Genomic DNA, 24,718 nt, shown 5'->3' on the forward strand with positions numbered 1-24,718 from the left:
TCAAATCAGCCAGAAGAGTTAGCTTCAGGCTTTAGTTAATTTCTCTCTTTGTATGTAATTCTTCCACAATAGGTTGGTGCTCTACACGCACCCAAAGATTTTACCAAAAGTGGTATCAGGTTTTTATATTTATCAAGTCATCATACTACTTATGTTCTTTCCGAGGCCACATGCACATGAAAGCGAAAGGCCCTTCATTCCTTAGCCTGTAAAAGAAATGTAGCTTACTATAAGAAAAGAACCTAGCCACATCGTCAGACTTCACAGCTATTTGTACCTTACGATCCTAACCGACTGGGCTCTCTGATGTGGTTTCCTGGGATCTGAGTGCAAATCATAGAAACATAGAAATGACGGCAGAAGAAGACCAAACGGCCCATCCAGTCTGGCCAGCAAGCTTTGTACTTTTTTTTTTTTCCCCACATACTTGTTACTCTTGGCTTTTAGTACCTTTTTGTTCTGTTTCCCCTCCACCCCACAATTAATGCAGAGAGCATTGCTGGAACTGCATCCAAGTGAATATCTAGCTCAATTAGGGGTAGCAGCCGCCGCAATAAGCAAGCTACACCCATGCCTCCGTCCACCCAGACTACGCAATTCGGACCCCATTGGCTGTTGTCACCCCCTCTCCTGCAGAATCGCCTTATTCCTCTGAGAGTTCTGTCTAGGGTTATCAGTCTGTTTTTCTTTTCCTTCTAAATCCATGGTTCCTCAGTTCATTGTTAGCAGGGCCTAGTAGGAAGGAAAAAACAAAACAGCCAATAGCATACCTGGGAACTCTCCGGATTTGGCCCAGAGACTCCGGAATTCTAAAAGAATTACCGGGTCTCTGGGCCGATACCGGAAATCTCCGGGTGCTGCAGCAAAACCAATCTGCTTGGACCCGGAAAGAAGAAAGGAACATCATTGGTCTTGCGCGGCTGAAAAAGGAGGAACTCGACAGTGATTTCTACCATTTACGGACCTTTTTAACCCTTAACCATTTCCTCGTGACATCACCTGTTCCTGCACAGCCTGTTTCCTGTATCCATCCATCCTGTTTCCTATATCCATCTCCTGTATCCATCCAGCCCCATCCTGTTTGCCTTGGCCAATCGACATTGCGATTTCCTTCCCGTGCATCAAACGAGAAGTAAGAAACAGGCAGCGTCCACTTCCGCAGCACAGGGGGAGAAGGAAGAGGCTGCTGCTGCTCCAGGAGCCCAAGTTAGAGTCTGCTGTTGCTCATGTGTTTTGAAAGGGGGGGAGAGAGAATGAATGAGCATGCCTGTGAGTGAGTGTGTATTTGTGTAGGAAGAAGAGATCTGAGAGTGTATGTAGGTGAGTAGGAGAGAGCTGAGTGCAAGTGAGAATGGGTGTGAAAGTGAGTGGGGATGTGTGTATGGAAGAGGGAGAGACGAGAGTGAGTGAATGTGTGTGTGTTGGTGGGAGAATGGCAGAAGTAAAGGTATAAATGGACATGTGAGAATGTGAGAGAATGAGCAGTGAAAGTAAGTGTGAACATGTAAGAGTGTTTATGAGAGCAAATTTGTGAGCATCCGTTCCCACTGTGCAGTTATTAATAATACTAGGAAATTTCAATCTAGACATCTTGATGGTAGTAGGCTGGAGGGCAAGTCATGTTCCAAATTGGTCTTTCATAACTATAAGAAGTTAAGAGGTTTATCTGAGCCTTTAAGAAATGAGCGTAGAAATAGCAGAGGATGATTTTTAAAAGTTTGGTCCAATGCTATGTATTAGTGGAAAGTGCTGTACTGAGTGAGATTTAATTTAAATTTCTACATAGGCTGTTTACCCATCCATTGTATCTGGTCATACCCTCATATTTATTTATTTACGGGTTTTTTATATACCGGGGCACGTAAGTAACATCACCTCGGTTTACATTCAAACAATAATTCAGCATAGAGCTTTACAATATAACATTATAACTGAAAGAATACAAATCCATATAAAACTTTGTATAATGAAGATAAATATCAGAATATGATATACAGAATATATACAGAAATTCTGGGATACTGTTAGGGAACATTTAGAACACAAGAACATAAAATATGCCATATTGGGTCAGACAAAGGGTCCATCAAGCCCAGCATCCTGTGTCCAATAGTGGCCAATCCGAGTCACAAGTACCTGGCAAGTACCCAAATATTAAATGAATAGATCCTAAGCTATTAATCCTTATTGATGAACAGCAGTTTATGGATTTATGTACTATGAACTTATCCAAACCTTTTTTAAACCCAGCTACACTAACTGCCATAACCACATCCTCTGGCAGTGAATTCCAGAGCTTAATTATACGTTGAGTGAAAAATAATTTTCTCCGATTTGTTTTAAATGAGCTCCTTGCTAATTTCATGGAGTGCCCCCTAGTCCTTGTATTATTAAAAAATGGCGCAGGCCATCCATTGCTCCTAGTATGTAACAGGGGCCGACCAATGGCACCGGTAGCCCCTGTCACATGGTAAGGGCAAAGGGCCGCCGGTGCCATTTTGATTACTGGCATCCGACGGCCAGAGAGCAGGAGATCACTCCCGGAATCCCTGCTGGACCACCAGGGACTTTCGGCAAGTCTTGGGGGGGGGGGATCGGGAGGGGGGGTTGTATTTAATTAAATTTGAAGGGTTGGGGTGGGTTGGGTTTTGTTTTTTTTAACACGAAATTGGGTCGAAAAAGGTTTCCGATCCGGGGAGTGGACCGAAATGGCCCACCCTGGACCCAAAAACGAAACAGCAACGAAAAAAGATGTATGCACACCACTCGTAATCTGTAACTTATCATTTAAAACAACCACAGTGCCTAAAGCCTGGAGGATGGCCAACATGTTGCCAAATTTTTTAAAAGGCTCAGAGTGTGAACCAGGAAACAGTAGACAGGTGAGCCGGTGCTGGGCAAAATGTCGAAGCTATTGTTACAAACAAAATCACTGGCTATATAGACAGATATGAATTAATGGGGAAGAGTCAACGCGGGTTTAGCAAAGGGAAGTATTTCCCTTTCCAATCTTTTCAATTATTTTTGAAGGTGTAATTAAGCATTAGGTAAAGGTGAGCCGGTTGATACAGTGTATTTTGATTCCTCAGGAAATTAAAAAGTCATGGGATAGGAGGCAGTGTCCCATTGGGGATTGTCAACTGCTTGAAAGGCCAGAAACAGAGGGTAGGATTAAATGGTCAGCTTTCCAAATGGAGAAAGGTCATTAATGGGGTGCCACAGGGATTGGTACTGGGATCAGTAATATATTCATAAATGATCCGGAAAAAGGAAGTGATGAGTGAGGTTATCAAGGCTGCAGATCGCAAACAGTTTTCAAAGTTGTTTAAATAGCAGTGGATTGGGATGAACTGCAGAGGGACCCTGTGAGGATAGGAGATGGGCAACTGAATAGCAGATGGAATTTAATGTGGAAACGTGCAAAGCGATGCACATAGGGGAAAATAATCTCTCCAACAGGTGCACAATGCTGGATTCTGTATTGGGAGAACCCACCCGTTGAAAGGATCTTGGATTCCTTGTAGACAATACGTTGAAATCCTTCGCTCAATGTGCTGCAGTCAAATAAAGAAATAAGATGATCTCAAAAGGAATGGAGAATAAAGTGGAAAATATCAGATTGCCTCTATACTGAGCCAAGGTGTGACTGCACCTTGAGTATTGGGTGTAACTCTAGTCGCATAATCTCATAAAAAGAGAAAATAGAAAAGGTGCAGAGGAGGGGAACAAAAAATGCTAGAAGGGATGGAGCAGCTCCCCAGTGATGCAAGGCTACGCAGGCGAGGGCTTTTCAGCATGGAAAAAAGATGGCTGAGAAGGGGACAGGATAGACATTTTTTTTGGTTTAAACATTTTTATTGATGCAAGGAATTGTAAAACACTACAACAATGACAAAAGACACATCACAGTATTTGTGTTTCCCCATATACCCTACCTCCCCCCTCCCCCAGATCATCCATTAAGTATTTCCACACAAGAACAGATAACATATATGAAAAATAAGACAAAGCCCTCGCAATCACCAACACCAGTAGTCTTAGGTTTAGAACGGATCCATGGTTCAAGGGAATATGCTAGACTATACATGCAACATGAAGAGGATGATTAGGAACCAAGACCAAACCCAGGCTTCATATACCCCAATCCATACAACTTCACAGAAATGGGTTCATATAAAGCCTAAGAATTATAGGCATTGAAAAGCTAGAAATCCCATTATTCTTGAGAAATAGCTGTCCATAGTGCTTGCCATTGAAGATAAGGAGACCAGACACTATAAAAAGATTTCAGCCTCTTATGTTTTTCAGCTGTGAGTTTACTCAAGGTGCATATCTGATCGGTCCTATTTTGCACTGCCGCCAGAGTCGCTCCAGATTTGTGTTTCCACAACCTCGCTATCTCCAGCCTAGTTGCTATGCCCACTTGAGTACATAAGCCCGTTACAGCCTTAGACTCTTCTTGAGCAAAGTCATTTAACAGAGCTCCTTCTATTGAAAGGCGTATTGTTTTCTCCAGCATCTTAGTCAACCAACCTTCCACTTTTTGCCATAACGGCTTAACACACTCCCCTTCCCACCACATGTGGATAAATGTGCCTGTAATATCACAGCCTCTCCAACACCGCCCATCATAGTGACGTACCATTTTCCCCAACCTATCTGGTGTAATATACCATCTGTACAGCAGCTTATAACTATTTTCAATAAGTAGCGAGGATACAGAGGCTTTACTAACTAAGGAAGATACGATCCCAATCATGCGCAGTGATGTCCCGATTGAGATCAACACTCCACGCCATTGCATAACTAGTATTAGTCGGAAGTCTAGCATTCAGTAATTTATAGACCTTAGAAAGTAGACCCCTCGTCCTATGAGGAGTTGTGCAAAAACCTTCAAATAAAGTTTTCCCTCTGATCAAGTCTACCTGCACCTTATGAGCATAACAAAAGTGTAGCAATTGTTTATAGGCTAGAAATTCCGTAGCTGGTAAACTGGTTGTTTCTTGTAAAGACACATAAGAGAGCAATTTGTCGCCTCCCCATATGTGTTCCAATCTCAATATGGACCGCGATTTGCAGGCTTGGAAGGCCAATACTGGGATTCCAGGCTGAAATTCTGTATTGTGGTATAAGCTGGTTAGATGGAAATAATTCCTGGAACCCACTAACCTTATCTTCCATTTAAGCCACATGGACAAGGTATGCTTTGTCGTGGGTAGGAGCCTCAGACTCTCTTTCCATGTATGCCAGGGTTGCCAAGGCATAGCCTGCTAGTTTCATCCCTGGTGCCCTATCCTGTTCAATAAGAACCCAGTGCTTCCCAATCCACTCCCCATGCCACTCGATGATAGGTCTAAATCATGAGTGGGGTGGAACAGGTGAATAAAGGACAGTTATTGGCCCTTTCCAAAAAAAAATACTAAAACAAGAGAACGCCCCATGAAAGCAGTAACATCACCACAAATCCACCAACCAACCTACAAATTTCACAAGTAAGAGACTTAGGAGCTATTATTGATAATCAGCTAAACCTAAAATCATTCATTAACCAAACAACCAAGGACTGCTTTCATAAAATACATGTCCTAAAAAGAATAAAACCACTCTTCCACTTTCATGACTACAGAACAGTTCTGCAAGCAATAATCTTCTCTAAGATAGATTACTGTAACTCTATCTTATTAGGTCTCCCCTCATCTCACACCAAACCTATTCAGATGGTTCAAAACACGGCGGCCAGAATTTTGACAAACACAAGGAGAAGAGACCACATATCTCCAATCCTCAAAGACCTACATTGGCTGCCAATTCACTATAGAATCATATATAAGTCCATTACCACCATCTACAAAGCCATCCATCAATACTCTCCGCTTAACCTACAAATCCCATTCAGAAAACATACCTCCACCAGACCCATCAGAGAGGCTTATAGAGAATCACTACATGTACCACACTCCAAAACCTCTCAACATATAACCTTTAGAGACCGGGCCTTCTCCACAGCAGGACCACCTCTATGGAACTCCATCCCATTGGACCTGCGACAGGAACCCTGCCTACTAATTTTCAGGAAAAGGCTCAAAACATGGTTATTTAAGAAAGCCTTTTCAGACCCCAACTGAACTTAATTCACCGTCAATCTACTCTCAGTCATTACCATAACACAGTAAACAATAACACTGTAAATTCCATAACATTGTAAATAATTGCTCTTTCGGTTAAATTCCTATCGCCTTTTTTTCTGCTCCCAGTTGTGTACATCCCTGTTTTATTGTAACTGCAACAGCTTCGATCCGCACCTGTTAAAGTTTTATTTTATTTTATTGTTTTTTCATTTTTCACCCCCTTGTTAAATGTAAACCAGCATGATGAGATACCTATCTCGAATGCCGGTATAGAAAAACACTAAATAAATAAATAAATGAAACTGACAAGCAGCAGATTTAAACAAATCCTAGAAAGTACATTTTCACATAGTGCGCATTCAATCTGGAATCTGTTGCCAAGGGACATTGTCAAGGCAACTAGCATAGTGGGGCTTAAATTCCTGGAAGAAAAGTCCATTAAACTTTATTAACCAGGTAGAGTAAAAAAAAAAAAAGCTATTTCTAGCCCTGGGAATGAGTAACAGGAAATCATCTACTTTATGGGTTTTGCTGGGTACTTGTGATCCAAACTGGCCACTGTCAGAAACAGGATACAAGGCTGGCTGGAGCTTGGTCTGACCTGACATGGCCCTCTTATATTCTTACAGCTAAACGTGTCTATACAGGACAATTCTTTGTTATTCTTGGTTAATAGGAAGATTAGAAAGCCTCTGGAGAATACAATGCATGGATCACTAAGGATGGAGAAATGAGCATTGATTCGCAGGACTCTTATTTATAGAGAACAGTTTTGTAGGGCAGAGGAGCAAATTCTCATGTCTCTGAGTGCAAGGCACATTCTTTAACGATTGAAAAGACACGAGGCAGAGCCGCGTGCTATAGTTCTGATGGTGACGTAAGAACAAGGCTGCTAGTTCTAGGTTGTATGACAATGGGCTTAAGTTTTGGGAGACTAGAAAGGGGATAAAATGTCTATATATATTTGGAACTGATGTAACATTGTGTCATAGAAATGAGGAAACTAAAATCACAGCTTCAAACAAAAGCCTCATTGAGAGAATGGATATAACTGAGTACATTTTAGCCACTCATAACAGGCACTACTGGTACTCCAACTGCTCTCCTTGCCTTCTAATTAATCATAGGCAGCACATTATATGTTTTTTTGTTTTGTTTTTTTTTTAACTTTTTTCTTATTGCAAATAAAAGTACAACTTATCTTGAAATGATGTTTGAGAGTCCATTTGATCAACAAGTTGGACTCTCAAACAAAATGGACTCTCAAACATCATTTCAAGATAAGTTGTACTTTTATTTGCAATAAGAAAAAAGTAAAAAAAAAACAAATAAAATATAATGTGCTGCCTATGATTAATTAGAAGGCAAGGAGAGCAGTTGGAGTGCCGGTAGTGCCTGTTATGAGTGGCTACAATTTACTCATATCCATACTTATTTAGAATTTGCCATGCTGGGTCAGACCGAGGGTCCATCAAGTCTAGTATCCTGTTTCCAACAGTGGCCAATCTAGGCTACAAGTCCCTGGCAAGATCCTAAGCAGTAAATAGATCCCATGCTGCTATTGTGCAATCATAAGTAGTGCCTTCCCAAGCCTCCTTGGCCAATAACAGTTTATGGACTTCACCAGGAAACTTGTCTAAACCTTTTTTAAACCCAGTTATGCCAACTGCCTTAACCACATCCTCTAGCAATGAATTCTAGAGCTTAATTGTGCATTGAGTGAGAGAGAATTTTTTTCAATTTTGTTTTGAATGTACCACTTACTAACTTATTTATTTATTTATTTCGGATTTTTATATACCGACATTCTCAATACAAGTATCGAATCAGGTCGGTTTACATATAACAAAACTTTCGCACAAAAAGGCGTTACATGGAACAGCGTTTCTTAACATGTAACGTATAACATATAGCATATAACCTATAACATATAGATATTAATAATAAATTAAATATTACATAGATAATAATAATAGTAACTCGTCAACAGGACGTGGGTAAACTTCATGAAGTATCCCCTAGTCTTTATATTTGAAAGAGTAAATAACTGATTTACATTTACTGTTCTGTACCATTCAGGATTTTATATTTCTCTATCATATCCCCCGTCAGCCATCTCTTCTCCAAGCTGAACAGCCCTAACCTCTTCAGTCTTTCCTCATAGGGAACCTGTTCCATCCCCTTTATCATTTTGGTCGCCCTTCTCTGTACCTTCTCCATCGCAACTATATCTTTTTTGAGATGCGGCAACCAGAATTGTACACAGTATTCAAGGTGGGGTCTCACCATGGAGCGATACAGAGGCATTATGACAACCTCCATATATTTTCCATTCCTTTCCCTATGCTTCCTAACATTCTGTTTGCTTTTTTGACTGCTGCAGCACACTGAGCCAAAGATTTCACTGTATTATCCCATATGATACCTAATCTTTTTCCTGGGTGGTAGGTCCTAAGAGAGAACCTAACATCGTGTAACTACAGCAAGGGTTATTTTTCCCTATATGCATCACCTTGCACTTGTCCACATTAAATTTCATCTGCCATTTGGAAGCCCAAACTTCCAGTCTTGGAAGTCCTCCTGCAATTTATCACAATCTGCTTGTGATTTAACAACTCAGAATAATTTGATCACTTCACTCATTGTTTCCCTTTCCAGATCATTTATAAATTATATTAAAAAGCACGGGTCCCAGTACAGATCCCTGAGGCACTCTGTTTACCCTTTTCCACTGAGAAAATTGACCATTTAATCCTTCTCTCTGTTTCCTGTCTTTTAACCAGTTTACAATCCACACGTTAACATTAATTACAATGCAAAAAAAAAAAGATCCAAAGTTATTTGTCACAGAATTCCCCCAGGAATACTGCAATAGTTCTGTCCCTACCACTCTCCGACCCCTGCCCGCCCTCACTAGTTTCTCACCCCATTAACCTCTCCTTCTCCCCATTCAACTTCCCACCCTCCCACCAGCCTCTATGTCTCTCGCCTAGCAGGAGCCTCCAAACTCTCCCTACCAGATTCTCACCTCCCTTCTCCCACTCCCTCTCGCTCTTCTCCGCCCACCAGCATCCTGTATCAGACTTCCTCCCTCACCTTTTCAGTCTCTCCCTTCTTTCTTTCCCACCAACCTACCTGCCCCTCCCGCCAGCCTTTCTTGTTCTCCCCACCCAGTTACTGCCTCGCTGACTCTGCTGTCTCTCTGTTGCAGTCCTGCCTCCCCCCGGTGCTAGGGCCCAGCTATGGCATGGCTGCCCAGCAGATTCTGCAAGGGCAGGGGAGTTCTGCATTGCATACTGGGGCAATAACCCCCCAGGAACAGAATTTCTCTTGGCCATAGAATGGGAGAAAAGTCAAAGTGAATCAGGCCCTATGAGCAGTCAGGGCCCACATTGGCAGCAAAAGGTGAGCTACTCATTTTAAACTTACAATTGCAGAATGCAGAATCCATTTCAGTGACATTTGCTGTTCCCTGCAGGTTCCCGGAAAGTTACGGAAATGGAGGAGACCGTGCACCAGATGGAGCCCCTGAACGAGAAGCAGGTTCCTAACTCTGAAGGTGGCTATGTGTGGAAAGTCACCAACATGAACCGGCTGCATCGCTTCCTCTGCTTCGGTTCCGAAGGGGGCACTTACTACATCACGGAGCAGAAGCTGGGGTACGAGAATGCGGAATCACTGATCCAACTGATCGAGGACGGCAGAGGCTGCGAAGTGGTCCAGGAAATAAAGGCCTTCAGCCAAGAAGGCCGGGCGGCAAAGCAGGAGCCTACCCTCTTTGCCCTTGCCATCTGCTCCCAGTGCGCCGACACAAAGACCAAGCAGGCTGCGTTTAGGGCGGTGCCCGACGTCTGCCGCATACCCACGCACCTCTTCACCTTCGTCCAGTTTAAGAAGGATCTGAAGGAGGGCATGCAGTGCGGCATGTGGGGCCGGGCGTTGCGCAAAGCCGTGGCTGACTGGTACAACGGCAAGGATGGCCTGGCAGTTGCTCAGGCAGTGACAAAATACAAACAGCGGAATGGCTGGTCCCACAAAGACCTCCTGAGGTTGTGCCACCTGAAGCCAGCCAACGAAGGTAAAGAGGCTTGTGCAGGCCCTGGGCGTCCGGCACAGCTGCTTGTCTTACTGTCGGGGTGACCACGGAGCTTAACGGTGCGCACTTTCAGGGAGGTGGCTCGCTGAAGTTCCCCAGTATCGCAGCTTTTTCTGAGGTGTCAAAGAAAAGGTTTGCAAAGGCAGGAAGAGCAGGCAACATTTTCTCAGAGTTGTGTAGCAACAATATTTGGGAAAATAGAGAGTTTTTGGCAGATTCCTCTGTAGAGGTAGAAGACCTATCTTTATTGGGGTTTTTTTGTACTTTTTCTGCAAATGCCTTCATATTTCCTGCTCCAAGAGTGCTGAAAACTCCCGAGTGGGGGAATCTGCCAAAAACATACCGCAATACCTAGTGCTCAGCCATAGAGCAGCACTAGACACAATGCTGAAGTGATTGCATGGCTGCCCTCAGCCACAGGAGGATATGGGAGACCATAAATGATGAGACATAAGGAAAGGGGTCTTGCAGGTGTTTTCCATAGATGCCAGGATGAATTAAGCCAAGAGATGCCCGCTCTCCTCCCTGGAGAGTCAGCCGTGCACCTGGTTAGCTCTGAAACAAACTGAGAAGGCTCTGAGGCCACACCCACACAGGAACTCTGGCACATGCTCAGTACAGCTCAAAGTGCTCCTAGCTTGGGGAGGTGAATCCGTTCAGTGTCGCCACATGACGTCTCCTACAGATCCTGACTAATTCTTCCTGCTTTCTATGGAAAACACCGTTTTACAGTAAGCAGACTTGTTTTACTCAGGGAACCCAAGTGCCCATATTTTAAACTTTTCAGGGATAACAATTTAACACTCGCAGAATCCACTCATGCATTTTTCAATTCCCTGAGGCTAACTAGTAACACCTTGGGCCACATCCTTGCTCATTTCAAAGCTAGCAAGAGCTCTTTAGGTTCTTTGCGTGGCACCTGTGGAATCCTGGCACTCCTGACTTTGGCTGTGTGGCTGCTGGAGTTGTCACTTTTCCCGTTCCTAGTGAGCATAAAGTTGGAATAAGTTATGCCTCCAGGCTGTTAATGCATTACTATATTTATTGATGTATCTATATTTTATTGATATTTATTGTATTATTTTGCTTGTTTGTAAACCGCTTTGGTTGAACTTTTTTCAAGGGAGGTGGCTTGTAGGTATTACATAACATTACGATGATATTTGATTGTTCCACCATCTGCAGCCTCTCTAATCTTTGTAGACCAGGCTTCCCTACTGAAAGACCTCGGTCTTCATAATATTTCAACATAACCTGTTCTGTGCAAGCTATTGGCTGACATCTGAAAAACATGCTTCTAACCTCTGTATTGCTTATACTTTATCCTGACCCAGTGGAACATACATTTGCAGCGCATCAGCATATAGGAAGTACTTAATATCAAAAAACTTGATCGATTGCTCAAGTAGAGCCTCAATCTGCTGGAGACATAATTGACCCCTGGGGGACTCCCTGTTTTTACTGACACACTGTTCGACCTATAGGGTTTTCCAACAATTGACCCATTCACGTCAGAACATAACAGAAAGCTGGAGAAATTTTGTTCCATTCTACCCAACAAAGTCAGCTCATCTCAGGATGCTTTCCTGCTCCATTGGAATGTAGATTTTATATACACTTTTCTACTGATTCCACTGATAGCCAGAAGAGGGCAAAATGTGTTAAAGGATAGAGCTTGAGTGTTCCTCATAGCTCCACCGTGGCCCAGGCAAATTTGGTTTGCATCTCTCGTACCACTTTCCAGTAGTCCTCTGATTCATCTGGGAACAGACCCAACCTTAAGAACCTAAGAAGTAGCCATTCTGGGTCAGACAGAGAGTCTATCAAGCCTGTTTCCAACAATGGCCAATCCAGGTTACAAGTACTTGGTAAATACCCAAATATTAAATAGATCCCATGCTACTAATGCCAGTAATAGCAGTGGCTATTCCCTAAGTCAGCTTGATTAATAGCAGATTATGGACTTCAGAAACTTATCCAAACCTTTTTTAAACCCAGCTACACTAATTCCCCTAACCACATCCTCTAGCAACAAATTCCAGAGCTTAATTGTGCGTTGAGTAAAAAAGAATTTTCTCTGATTTGTTTTATATGAGTTAATTGTTAACTTCATGGAGTGCCCCTAGTCCTTCTATTTTCTGGTCCTCTCATGAACTTATAGTCCTCTATCATATCCCCCCTTCAGCCGACTCTGCTTCAAGATGAACAGCCCTAACCTCTTTAGCCTTTCCTTTAGGGGAGTCATTCCATCCCCTTTATCATTTTGGTCATCCATCTCTGTATCTTCTCTAGTGCAACTAAATCTTTTTGAGTTGCAGTGACCAGAATTGCACAATGTACTCTAGGTGTGGTCTTGCCATGGAGCAATACAGAGGCATTATGACATTCTCCGTTTTATTCACCATTCCCTTTCTAATAATTCCCAACATTCTGTTTGCTTTTTTGACTGCCGCAGCACACTGAGCCGACGATTTCAATGTTATCCACTATAACTCCTAATGTGGAATCTAACATTATGTAACTACAGCATGGGTTATTTTTCCCTATATGCATCACTTTGCACTTGTCAACATTCAATTTCGTCTGCCGTATGGATGCCCAATCTTCCAGTCTTGCAAGGTCCTCCTGCAATTTATAACAGTCTACCTGTGATTTAACCACTATGAATAATTTTGTGTCATCTGCAAATCTGATTACCTCACTGATTGAGAAGGCTCACAAAGAAATGCCCATGTGGGAATTTCTGCATATGCTCAGTAGAGCTTAAAGCTGTACTAGCTAGGAGAGATGAGTTTGTTTGGTGCTGCCAGATAACATCAACCTGCTATCTAAGGAAAACACCATTTACGGTAAACAGACTTGCTTTCCAAGCCCTCTACCTCTATGAAAAGGACTTTCGCCAAAGGAGAAGACTTCCAGACCACAATATCTACCCTGCTACCCTTTCTACCGAACGTAGACTGGTGAAAAACTGTAAATCCTGGGGTGGGGGAGCTAACAAAAGTAATGAATCCCCTCTACTCCCCAAAACCAAGTTTCAGTAATATATAATATCTGATAATCTACGATCAGGTCATGTAGCGAATGCCATTGCCATTAACAGAGCAAACATTTAACAACCTCTAAGAGCCAAGCCTTCTGTAACCACTTTATTTTTTTTTCAATTGTTTATTTATAAATTTTCACATTATATACAAGAATATCTAAATATCTTGCAGTTAAGAAATATAAGTCATTTACATCAGGCAAATGAAAAAGAAAAAATATGGAATAATTATATCAATACAACAATCGTAAATGCACTTCTAACTATAAGAAAATTTGTTGAGATCTCTTACAATTATGAAAAATGAGCCAAATTCGAAGGAAACATACACAATGGAATATAGTACATGGAATCTCAATATATTCTTATTTTCCCGAATCTATTTCCCAAGAAGTTTTTTTAACTGATCTGGATCTAAGAAGGAATAATCCTTCCCCCAAGTTTAATTGCACACCTACAAGGGTATTTTAGAAAAAAGAAACCTCCTTTTTCTTCTACCTCTTTTTTGAAACCTAGAAACTTTTTCCTTCGCAATTGTGTATTTTTCTCCAAGTCCGGAAAAATCCAAACTTTCTGGCTGTAAAAAGTTTTTGTTCTATTACGGAAAAATAACTTTAAAACATTATCTTTATCGGTTATAAAAGCGAACTGTATTAATAAAGTACTTCTATCATTAATGTCTAATTCATCTTGGGATTTTTGTAATATTTCTGAGATATTTAACGATGGTTCCAAATTCTGTTCTCTCTCAGCACCAGGTTTCTCTAATTTCTCTTTTCTCTTCTTTCCCCCAACATAAAAAGCTCGTACTATTACAGGGTACATTTGTTCAGATATATTAAGAATTTTGTTAGCATATGTTTTAAACAATTCAATAGGACTTAGATATTCAGAAACAGGAAAATTTGTTATTCTCAAATTCAATGCTCTTACAGTATTTTCCAAAGTTTCAATCTTTCTCTGTAATATAACTTCACTTCTAATCTGGCATTCTTGAACATTTTCAACATGTTTCAACCTTTTATCTAAGTTACTAATTTCTTTTTGCTGCTCTTGAATCTTATTACTATTTTATTTCAAAGAAACATTTGTCTGTCGCACTTCTCCTGTCAAATTTACAATGAGGGAATCAATTTTCACCATATAATTCCAGAGTGATTCTAGTGTTATAGTATTAGGTTTCATTACTTTCAAATTTGCTTGGTCTGATTTTACAACATCAACCTTAATTATATTAGACATTTTAGGAGTACTAGAGTCTCTAGGTTCCTGATGAATTTTTCCTTCGGAACTTGTTTCATGATCTCCTTCTATTAAAGGAGGTTCCACCTGTTGATCAGCTAATCTTTCTTCTCCTTCTTGTAGGTTTGAAGCTGTTTCATTACAGTTAATAACTTCTTGTGATTCCTCAGGCTCCATTAAGGGTAAAGACCCTTCATAGCCAGGAGGAGATGGTTTATTGGGAGCCCCCGGACTCAAAGATATTTCAGAGGTCAGGTGAAGGGGATTTTGCTCATAATCACCCTGCACAGCGACCTGTACAACGGGGGAATTTTCAGAGGATTCCAACCAATCTGTTACCGATCTTTGTCCAGGCATTGAAGAAATATTAGATAATAGGCGTAGTTTCGCCTTTCTCTTAGAATGAGGCATTTGCACTTATAAATAGCCTGGTCACTTCAAGGTACAGATAGGATCTTGTACTATTTATCAAATTGCAGATAATCTCATGGAGAGGAATTTGTATGAGGAGAGCCTCAGCAAACTATAAGAAATAATCAACTCATGGTTTATGTCGCAGTCAATTCAGGCAAATCAGGCAAAGCCAGGCTAAGCCAGACATAACCGCGCGCGCCCCTTAGGCGCGCCTGGCGTCGGCTGCGCGCCGCTGTCAGCAGTGTATTTAAAGTCCCGCCCCAGTTCCGGTTTGGGGCAGCTGGCCAATCAATCTCCACCACTCCGTCGGGGCTATGAAATTCTCCAACCCCCGGTTAGGGCAGAGCAGGTAATAATCAATTCAGTTAGAGTTTCCTCTCACCCAAATCCTCTCCTGTAACCACTTTAAAGGCAAAGGCTTGATACTGAGGAGAGAAAATTTTAAATATAAGGAAAGAATTTAAATAGATGAGCTGAAAAGTCACTCTTGTAAGCTCTGCCTTTAATGCAGGGATTTTCCCTCAACCAGAAGTGCCATGCCACAGTCTTAGATCACAGCAACCACCGGGCTTTCACAGTTGCAGGAGAGGGTGCAGTGGAGCTTGTGGCGTACGTACATGGTATATCCTGGAAGCACACCTTATCAGTCAGGTTTTCAGGATGTCCATAATGAATATGCATGAGATGGATTTGCATACAGCTCCAGGGGATGCAAATCTGTGTTATGCATATTCATGGGAGAGGGTTTGTACACAGTGGGGTACACACACAGTGGCGTTTTTCTGTTCAGGGATCTCAGCAATGTGCTGTCCCACAAAGCAGATTTATTTGATTTTTGTTTTCTGTCTAGAGATCACCATGGTGTCCAAGTATGTCACTAAGGGCTGGAAGGAGGTGCAGGACGCATACAAAGAGAAGGAGGTGTCTGCTGAGTGTGAACGATTGTTGAAATATCTTGAAGCTGTGGAGAAAGTGAAGCACAGCAAGGATGAGCAGGAAATTATTCACCTGATCGAGGAGTACCAACTAGTCAGGGAGCATCTGCTCACCAACCATCTGAAGTCCAAAGAAGTAAGAAGGGAAGGCTCAGAGCTTCATGGTCTTGACAGCATTTCATTTTCTGCCTGACAGCCGTGGGCACTTGGCTTGCTTCCCCCTTCACTCAGCCCAAGCACAGCGTCCTGGTTGGGGTAGTGATACTGGAGAAGAATGAGGTTCTCTGCAGCTTGTGGTGCCGATTATTAGGCCAACGTAAGAATTATCTGGAGAGGATGTAAAAAAATGAGCTTTTGAGACCTCCTTGGTGAGAGTCCTCCAGCGCAGGGTGGCGTAGCATGGTGAAGCAGCCTATTCCATATCCCTTCTGTGAATAAACAGAACAATTTTAGCTTCCAGTAGTATCAATCTGACCTGTTTCCCAGTTGTTTCAAAAGGAAATAAAAAAATAATAGAAAAGCATTTGTAAGGGATGCATACGATATTGGAAACAGATTTTAGAATAAGGTGGTTTGGACCCGCCTCGGTTGCAGCACTGCAGCTCAGGGAAATTCCTGGTCAAGTTTCCTGTTGTGTATGGCTCAGGTGCATCACAGAAGCGAGACCCTCATGCTCCGATGAGGTGACAGCTGCTGCTGGAGGAGCCCTTGTTAGCAGAAGACAGTGCGTTTTGAGGGCAAGTTTTCCCCGAAATTGGCCAGGGATGGGAGAGGTCACCCAAGCCTAGCATCTTGGGAACAGAGAGATCCACTTTGAAGTGGCTGAGAGGTGGATTAGACATCAAATATATAAATAGTGTGATTGTCTATAAGTGTGTGCGACTGTTGTACAAAGGTGAAGCCTGAGGCCCTGTTATGACTCTTGCTGTGTGACTTCACTAGGTCTGGAAAGCACTTCTCCAGGACATGCCTCTTACGGCACTGCTGAGAAACCTGGGGAAGATGACAGCAGATTTGGTGCTGGCACCGTCCAGCCCAGAAGTCGCACTGGTGTGTGAAAGACTGTGCAACGAGAAACTGTTAAAGAAGGTACAAAAAACACAGTGCCAAAGTGGGGAGATTGCATGGAATGAATTCTATTTTGGAGAACTCCTTGGAAGGTTACAATTAAGGTGGTATAAGAGATCTTTGTCACTGGGTCTGACTCTGGCATTATCCAGGTGGATCCTCTGGGGTGAAACCTGCATCTCTCAGAGTAGCTGAGGGATGCAGGCAGGTCAGGGGACAGAGCTGCACACAAACAATTGTATTTTCAAATGTAAAATGTGCAGTTCTGTCCCCCGTTCCTTCACCTGCAAAAATAGCAGAGCCAAAGTTATCTGGGCACTTTTGTGTGTGTGTCACTTTATCAAATTTCCAAAGGGAAACTATCTAGGGAAATTCACAATAAAGTGTGCACTGTCAAAAGTGCCCATTTGCCCTGGTGCAAGAAGGCTGCTTGAAGATTGCTCCCATAATGTTTAGCACCATCCAAGGGAGCTCCTCTGTTCTTTGTGCCATCTCCTCATCACAGTGGGGACTGGAATTAGGAGCATTGCAGTGAGAGTATCTAAAATTGAAATGTTACATTGCCAAAGTATTTCTCAGGAATTGTATAGGCCAGGTGTGACGCCCATCTTCTTAGACTTTTCTTAGAATTGCAATTGTTTTGAAGAAAACTGTATTTGGTAGCAGAACAAACAGCACTGAGAATCGATAAAGGATCCAGTGACATCTGTCAGTTTGAAGCACATGAATGTAGGTAGTACAAGTACAAGAAAAAACAAATTTATGATTTCACAAAATATATCATATACAATAGCAACATAACTGAGACCAGATGTATAATTCAAAAAATCTTTAATATAATGAGCACATATCCAAACATTGTACATATAACACATTCAACAAGTTTCATGCAGTAAATAGACATTGAAACCCCCCCACTTCAAAAATCAAATTAAAAAAGTCAACAATCATAAAAAACAAAAGACACTTAAAAGGATCCAAAACAACACCATCAACAGACATGAAAACACACACAAAGTCATAAAAAAACATACAAAAGGCATCAAAACCCACCCACAAACTTCGCAAAATTCTCTCAAATTTAACAATATTTTAAAAAAGGGGAAAAGCTGACAAATTGAAAAAACATTTATTCTTTTGACCAAAATGCTTCTTCTGGGCAAACATGTTGGGTGGGATACTTATTGAACCATTATGAATTTATATTTAATCTACTGTAATGGGCTATTTGCTTACAAAGAGTGTTTCATCAAGCTGACCACTAATTTGATGTTTTTTGGGGGTTTTTTGTGGTCTTATATATAATCAGCTGTAATAGATTGTTTGCCTGTAATAGGCTTTTTATTTGTGTTTTGACACATTTTTGCTGTGATTTTTGCTCATCTGAGTTTTCTATTTCTGTGCACCATTTTGTTGGTTTGAAGATTACTGTAGCAACCTTTCCCTGTTGGTACCTTGGATTGTTGAGAAATTATTGAAAGGTTGGTGGTACCCTCTAAGGCTGGTACTCGCTCCATGCCGTACTTTTGAATATTTCTGGCAGTCAATGAAGTAAGAATTTTTCAGTTTTGAGCAATGACTGTAATTAGTAATCAGGAATTGTTCAAAAGAGATTTTTTTTCATTTTGTCAGCTTATTCCCTTTTTTAAAATATTGTTATATTTGAGGGAATTTTGTGTGGCTTGTGGGTGGGTTTTGCTGCCTTTTGCACATATGTTTTTAATGTGTCTTTGTGTATGATTTTTATGTGTGTTAATGATGTTGATTTGGATCCCCTATAGTGTCTTCTTGGTTTTGATTTTGATTTTTTATGATTTATATTGTTGACTTTTTAAATTTTATTTTATTTTATTTTTGAAGCAGGGTGTTTTTTAATCTTTCCGGTATAAAACTTTTTGAATGTTATATGTATATTTTTGGATGTGTGCATTATATTGAAGATTTTTGAATTAAGAATATATAAATGTTTTATTGAATTACACAACTGTTCTCTTGATTATTTTGATAGAGTACAAGTACCACACCAGTTCCCATCATTGGATTTTAAATCATTTACGGGCCGATACAATAAAAGTCGCAGGAGAGTGGGCAAGCGCCCAGGCCACTCTCCTGTGCACGCAATTTAGTATGCAAATGAGGGTAAAAAGAGGTGCTAGGGACACTAGCGCGTCGCTAGCGCCTCTTTTCTGACAGGAGCGGTGGCTGTCAGCGAGTTTGATAGCTGATGCTCAATTTTGCTGGCGTCGGTTCTCAAACCCGCTGACAGCCACGGGTTCGGAAAACGGACGCCGGCATAATTGAGCGTCCGTCTTCCGACCCGCGGGCCGATTTTTAAATTTTTTTATTTTTGTTTTTTTGGGGGGCCTCTGACTTAGTATTGCTATGATATTAAGTCGGAGGGTGTACAGAAAAGCAGTTTTTTCTGCTTTTCTGTACACTTCCACAGTGCCGGCAGAAATTAATGCCTACCTTTGGGCAGGTGTTAGTTTTTGAAAGTAAAATGTGCAGCTTCTCTGCACATTTTGCTTTCTGGATTGCGCGGGAATAAATAATAGGGCCATCAACATGCATTTGCATGTTGCGGGCGCTATTAGTTACGGAGGGGTTGGACGCGCGTTTTCGACGCGTCATTACCCCTTACTGAATAAGGGGTAAAGCTAGCGCGTCGAAAATGCGCGTCCAAACGCGGGGTAACAGTGCGCTCCACCCGTTAGTAGGGGCAAGCTCTTTGCTTTATATAAACCCTTGTAGTCAACAAATCTCCCTAGTTATTTTAGATTATCAGATGACCAATTAATGGACTAATTCTTTTGTAAGATTAGACATTTCTTTGATTCTAACTGGGGTAGAATTTCAGAATTTGAGTGGTTTGGGCTTATTCTGCTGCTCCTCTTGATTTTTTTTCTTTCATTGGCAAACACTGAAGATAACGTAGACTGTGTAAAACTGACCTCTTTCACTTGCATTGGCAGGCACGAATCCATCCCTTCCATGTCCTGGTTGCATTGGAAACGTACAAACGGGGTCACGGGAACCGAGGGAAACTTCACTGGTCTCCTGTCCAAGCTATTGTCGAAGCTCTCGACAGAGCCTTTTACAGAACATTCAAGGTAATCAAAGCATCTGCCCTCCCGGACTCAGGGAAGAGCTGTCTGCTGAATAAAGCCCAATTATAAACAAAATAGGGTAATGGAGAAGGTTTTCATGGGTAATGATTCAGATGGATTGAATCAAATCACGGTGAATCTAGAAGATGTGGTAGGGCTTATTGACAAACTGAAGAGTAGTAAATCACCTGGACCGGATGGTATACACCCCAGAGTTCTGAAGGAACTAAAAAATGAAATTTCAGATCTATTAGTAAAAATTTGTAACTTATCATTAAAATCATCCATTGTACCTGAAGACTGGAGGATAGCAAATGTAACCCCAATATTTAAAAAGGGCTCCAGGGGCGATCCGGGAAACTACAGACCGGTTAGCCTGACTTCAGTGCCAGGTAAAATAGTGGAAAGTGTTCTAAACATCAAAATCACAGAACACATAGAAAGACATGATTTAATGGAACAAAGTCAGCATGGCTTTACCCAGGGCAAGTCTTGCCTCACAAATCTGCTTCACTTTTTTGAAGGAGTTAATAAACATGTGGATAAAGGTGAACCGGTAGATATAGTATACTTGGATTTTCAGAAGGCGTTTGACAAAGTTCCTCATGAGAGGCTTCTAGGAAAAGTAAAAAGTCATGGGATAGGTGGCGATGTCCTTTCATGGATTGCAAACTGGCTAAAAGACAGGAAACAGAGAGTAGGATTAAATGGGCAATTTTCTCAGTGGAAGGGAGTGGACAGTGGAGTGCCTCAGGGATCTGTATTGGGACCCTTACTGTTCATTATTTATTTATTTATTTATTTATTTAACAGTTTTTTATACCGACCTTCATAGTGAATAACCATATCGGATCGGTTTACATTTAACAAGGGTATAAAAAAGGAGTAACAAATTCAAGTGAGCGAAAGATAAACAATAGGTAGGAATAAGTCAAAGTTACAATCAACAGGGAGAGAGAACTTGGAAGCTTGCAAGCAAGCTGGAAGGAAGGTAAGGCCGGAGATAAACCAGTGATACCATAAGCATAAGCTTATGGTATCATTATATTTATAAATGATCTGGAAAGAAATACGACGAGTGAGATAATCAAATTTGCAGATGACATAAAATTGTTCAGAGTAGTTAAATCACAAGCAGATTGTGATAAATTGCAGGAAGACCTTGTGAGACTGGAAAATTGGGCATCCAAATGGCAGATGAAATTTAATGTGGATAAGTGCAAGGTGATGCATATAGGGAAAAATAACCCATGCTATAATTACACAATGTTGGGTTCCATATTAGGTGCTACAACCCAAGAAAGAGATCTAGGTGTCATAGTGGATAACACATTGAAATCGTCGGCTCAGTGTGCTGCGGCAGTCAAAAAAGCAAACAGAATGTTGGGAATTATTAGAAAGGGAATGGTGAATAAAACGGAAAATGTCATAATGCCTCTGTATCGCTCCATGGTGAGACCGTACCTTGAATACTGTGTACAATTCTGGTCGCCGCATCTCAAAAAAGATTGCGATGGAGAAGGTACAGAGAAGGGCTACCAAAATGATAAGGGGAATGGAACAACTCCCCTATGAGGAAAGACTAAAGAGGTTAGGACTTTTCAGCTTGGAGAAGAGACGGCTGAGGGGGGATATGATAGAGGTGTTTAAAATCATGAGAGGTCTAGAACGGGTAGATGTGAATCGGTTATTTACTCTTTCGGATAATAGAAAGACTAGGGGGCACTTCATGAAGTTAGCATGGGGCACATTTAAAACTAATCGGAGAAAGTTCTTTTTTTTTTTTTTTTTTTAATTCTTTATTTATGGGTTTTCAAAATAATTACAAGAATATATCTTGACTGAGATTACAAAATATGTCAACAAAGAAAAATATATTTCCATAATACATATAACATATATCATGGATAACCTAACATGCCGCCGGCATGAGACGCTGAACAGAGTTGCTCCGCAGATCGCTTGTTTTTTTTCCTGTTAAACTCTTTCTGAATTTCATTAAAACTTCGAAAATGCCACACAAGCGTAAAGGCAGGGTAAGGGTATACCCTCCAAGCCTTCCCAGCCCGGCGGGGCAACGATATATCACCGAGTTCGCGTCGGTGTCCCCGAATGTGGAAGCTCGAAACGCCGCTGCGGTGAAGCCGAGAGAAGCGGCGATATCGCCTGGCGAGATATCTCTGAGCCCACCAGAACCCCGGGGACTTCTGAGCAGCTCTCCCTTCCGACCGGACAGAGGAGTTGAAAACCCGGACGCTGAGGGTGCCGCGGGAGATCAACGTGAGGGATTTTCTGACCGGATTGGAGCAGGGTTCCCCTCCCCCCACCTGTTGGAGGTATGTGAAGGCTCCTCGAGGATATTAGGGGACGAGGATAAGAATGGAGATTCTCTGGGAACAGCTAGAGAAAACCAACGGGAGCAATTGGGGGGAAATATCCTGCAACCCCTGGAGTTTAAAAAGCCAGAAGTTATTACTCTTGAAGCCATTTGGGAACTTATGGCTACTATGGCCCGGACTTTGAATACTCAGTCCCAGTTGATCAGCAAATTTGAAAATAAAATGGGAACTGTGGAAAAGGAACACTTGCAATTGAAACAAGACCACTTAACATGCACTCAAGATTTAACTACTAAAATCAACCAGACTCAGTCCCTTAATTCCTCAATAATGAAGGATTGTATAACTTCTCAAAGGAGACTGGAGTCTGTTGAAAACTATTTGCGTTGTGCAAATGTAAGACTGGTCAATTTCCCAAGAGTTATGGGGGAGCCAAGTTTGGTGACTTTCAAGCGTTTTGCAATGGAGATCCTCAAGATTGAATCAACTAAGATTCCTACAGTGAAAAAACTCTTCTTTTTTAGAAGTAGTTCTCAGATTGCCATAGGAGAGAGAGGAGATGTTTCCAATAATTTGACACAATTTTTGGAGAATTCTGAAATGGAAATCATTGAAAGGGCTACCCTTTTTGTTCAATTCTATACAGAGGAAGAAAAAAATTTCCTAATGAAAGCTTTTTTCCAGAATATGAATAATGATTTCATGGGGGGGGCAGTGAGGGTTTATCCTGATCTCTCACGTCCCACCCAACAACGTCGGAGGTCTTTTTTAGCTATGCGCCCGGAGGTCTTGGCCAAAGGGGCTAGCTTTGCCCTTCGTTTTCCATGTAGATGTATTGTAAAATACTCTGGAAATTTATATGTTTTCTTTATGCCAGACCAACTGAGAAAGTTTTTAGATGGAAGGGCCATAACATGAGTATTAGGGGGTAAAGATGTGTGAGAACACCTAATGCCGGCTTAAATATATAATGTGTATTTCAATAATGTCTTCTCTTATTTTCCTTTGGATATCTCCCCCCTTTTAATTTCCTATGAAAGAACTAATGAATTTCCTATGAAAGAACTAATGAATGTTAGGTTATCCATGATATATGTTATATGTATTATGAAAGTTCTTTTTTACTCAACGCACAATTAAACTCTGGAATTTGTTGCCAGAGGATGTGGTTAGTGCAGTTAGTGTAGCTGTGTTTAAAAAAGGATTGGATAAGTTCTTGGAGGAGAAATCCATTACCTGCTATTAAGTTCACTTAGAGAATAGCCTCTGCCATTAGCAATGGTTACATGGAATAGACTTAGTTTTTGGGTACTTGCCAGGTTCTTATGGCCTGGTTTGGCCACTGTTGGAAACAGGATGCTGGGCTTGATGGACCCTTGGTCTGACCCAGTAATGCATGTTCTTATGTTCTTAATCAAAAGCTGCATTATTAGAAACAAACAAAATAGGGCTTTTGACAGTTGTCCATAGCAAATTCTTTATATTTATATGATTAACGTAAACAGCTGCAGATCTTGAAGTGAATCAGTTCAAGAGAGGAAAAGACCTCCGTGCTGAGCTGAAACATCATAGACTGAATGCAGACTCAGTAATCCATCATGGGTCTGAAAAACCTCCTCTCTTTTTATTTTTTATGAATGAAATTTTGTCTTCATAAATGTTTCCTTTTTAACATGATTTCAAGAAAATGAAAGCCTGTAGCAAACTTGTAACAATGTTATTGTAAGATACATTTGAAATCACACATCTTTATGTGTGAATGTTCATTCTCCTGCTTCAAAACCTAGCTATTCCATCTCCAACTAAATGCCGACTGCCGCTGCTGCGTACCAAATCAAGGTTGCACACCTTTTCTTCTGAATAATTCAGTCTCATAAAAGTTGCCAATGTTTCTCTGAGAAGCTGCGTCAGGGCTTGTGATCGATTTCTCCATTCTCATCAGTACCATACTTGGTCTTTTGCACTTGGCCACGTTGGCATTTTTTTATGGGATTGGCAAAGTGGACAAATCATCCAGAAGTTATCGATGATCCACATTTCAGCAATGAGCAAGCAGGAAGGGAACCACGAGCACTAACGACGAAGAGGCACCCACCTGCAAAAAAGAAGGGAAAAGAAAAACAGAAGTGCGAAATGCAAGTCAGAAGCCTAGAGTAGGACCGTCCAGTACTCACTGAGGAACCAGTAAGAATAATACACAGGAATGTAGGTGCATAATTACACATGGGAGGAGAAGATGGCTGTTTCAGCAAGCATATGCAGACGAGAAATTAGCATAGGAGCCTAGACATTCTAATGTGTTGTTATGAATCCTCCTGTAGTTGTGCTATGGGAGGCTTCTCA

General features: G+C 41.4%; 1 protein-coding gene across 1 annotated transcript in view; it reads left to right on the forward strand.

The window, feature by feature from the left end:
* The window catches only part of RO60 (Ro60, Y RNA binding protein), a 65,146-nt gene that overhangs the window by 10,405 nt on the left and 30,023 nt on the right, over positions 1-24,718 (forward strand). The window contains exons 2-5 of the mRNA XM_029618533.1: positions 9,607-10,206; positions 15,777-15,997; positions 16,804-16,950; positions 19,902-20,039. Coding sequence (XP_029474393.1) covers positions 9,627-10,206; positions 15,777-15,997; positions 16,804-16,950; positions 19,902-20,039 — 1,086 coding nt within the window. The 5' untranslated portion in view covers positions 9,607-9,626. The remainder of the gene's footprint in view (positions 1-9,606; positions 10,207-15,776; positions 15,998-16,803; positions 16,951-19,901; positions 20,040-24,718) is intronic.

This window comes from Rhinatrema bivittatum, chromosome 10 (assembly GCF_901001135.1).
Source record: "Rhinatrema bivittatum chromosome 10, aRhiBiv1.1, whole genome shotgun sequence".
NCBI lineage: Eukaryota > Metazoa > Chordata > Amphibia > Gymnophiona > Rhinatrematidae > Rhinatrema > Rhinatrema bivittatum.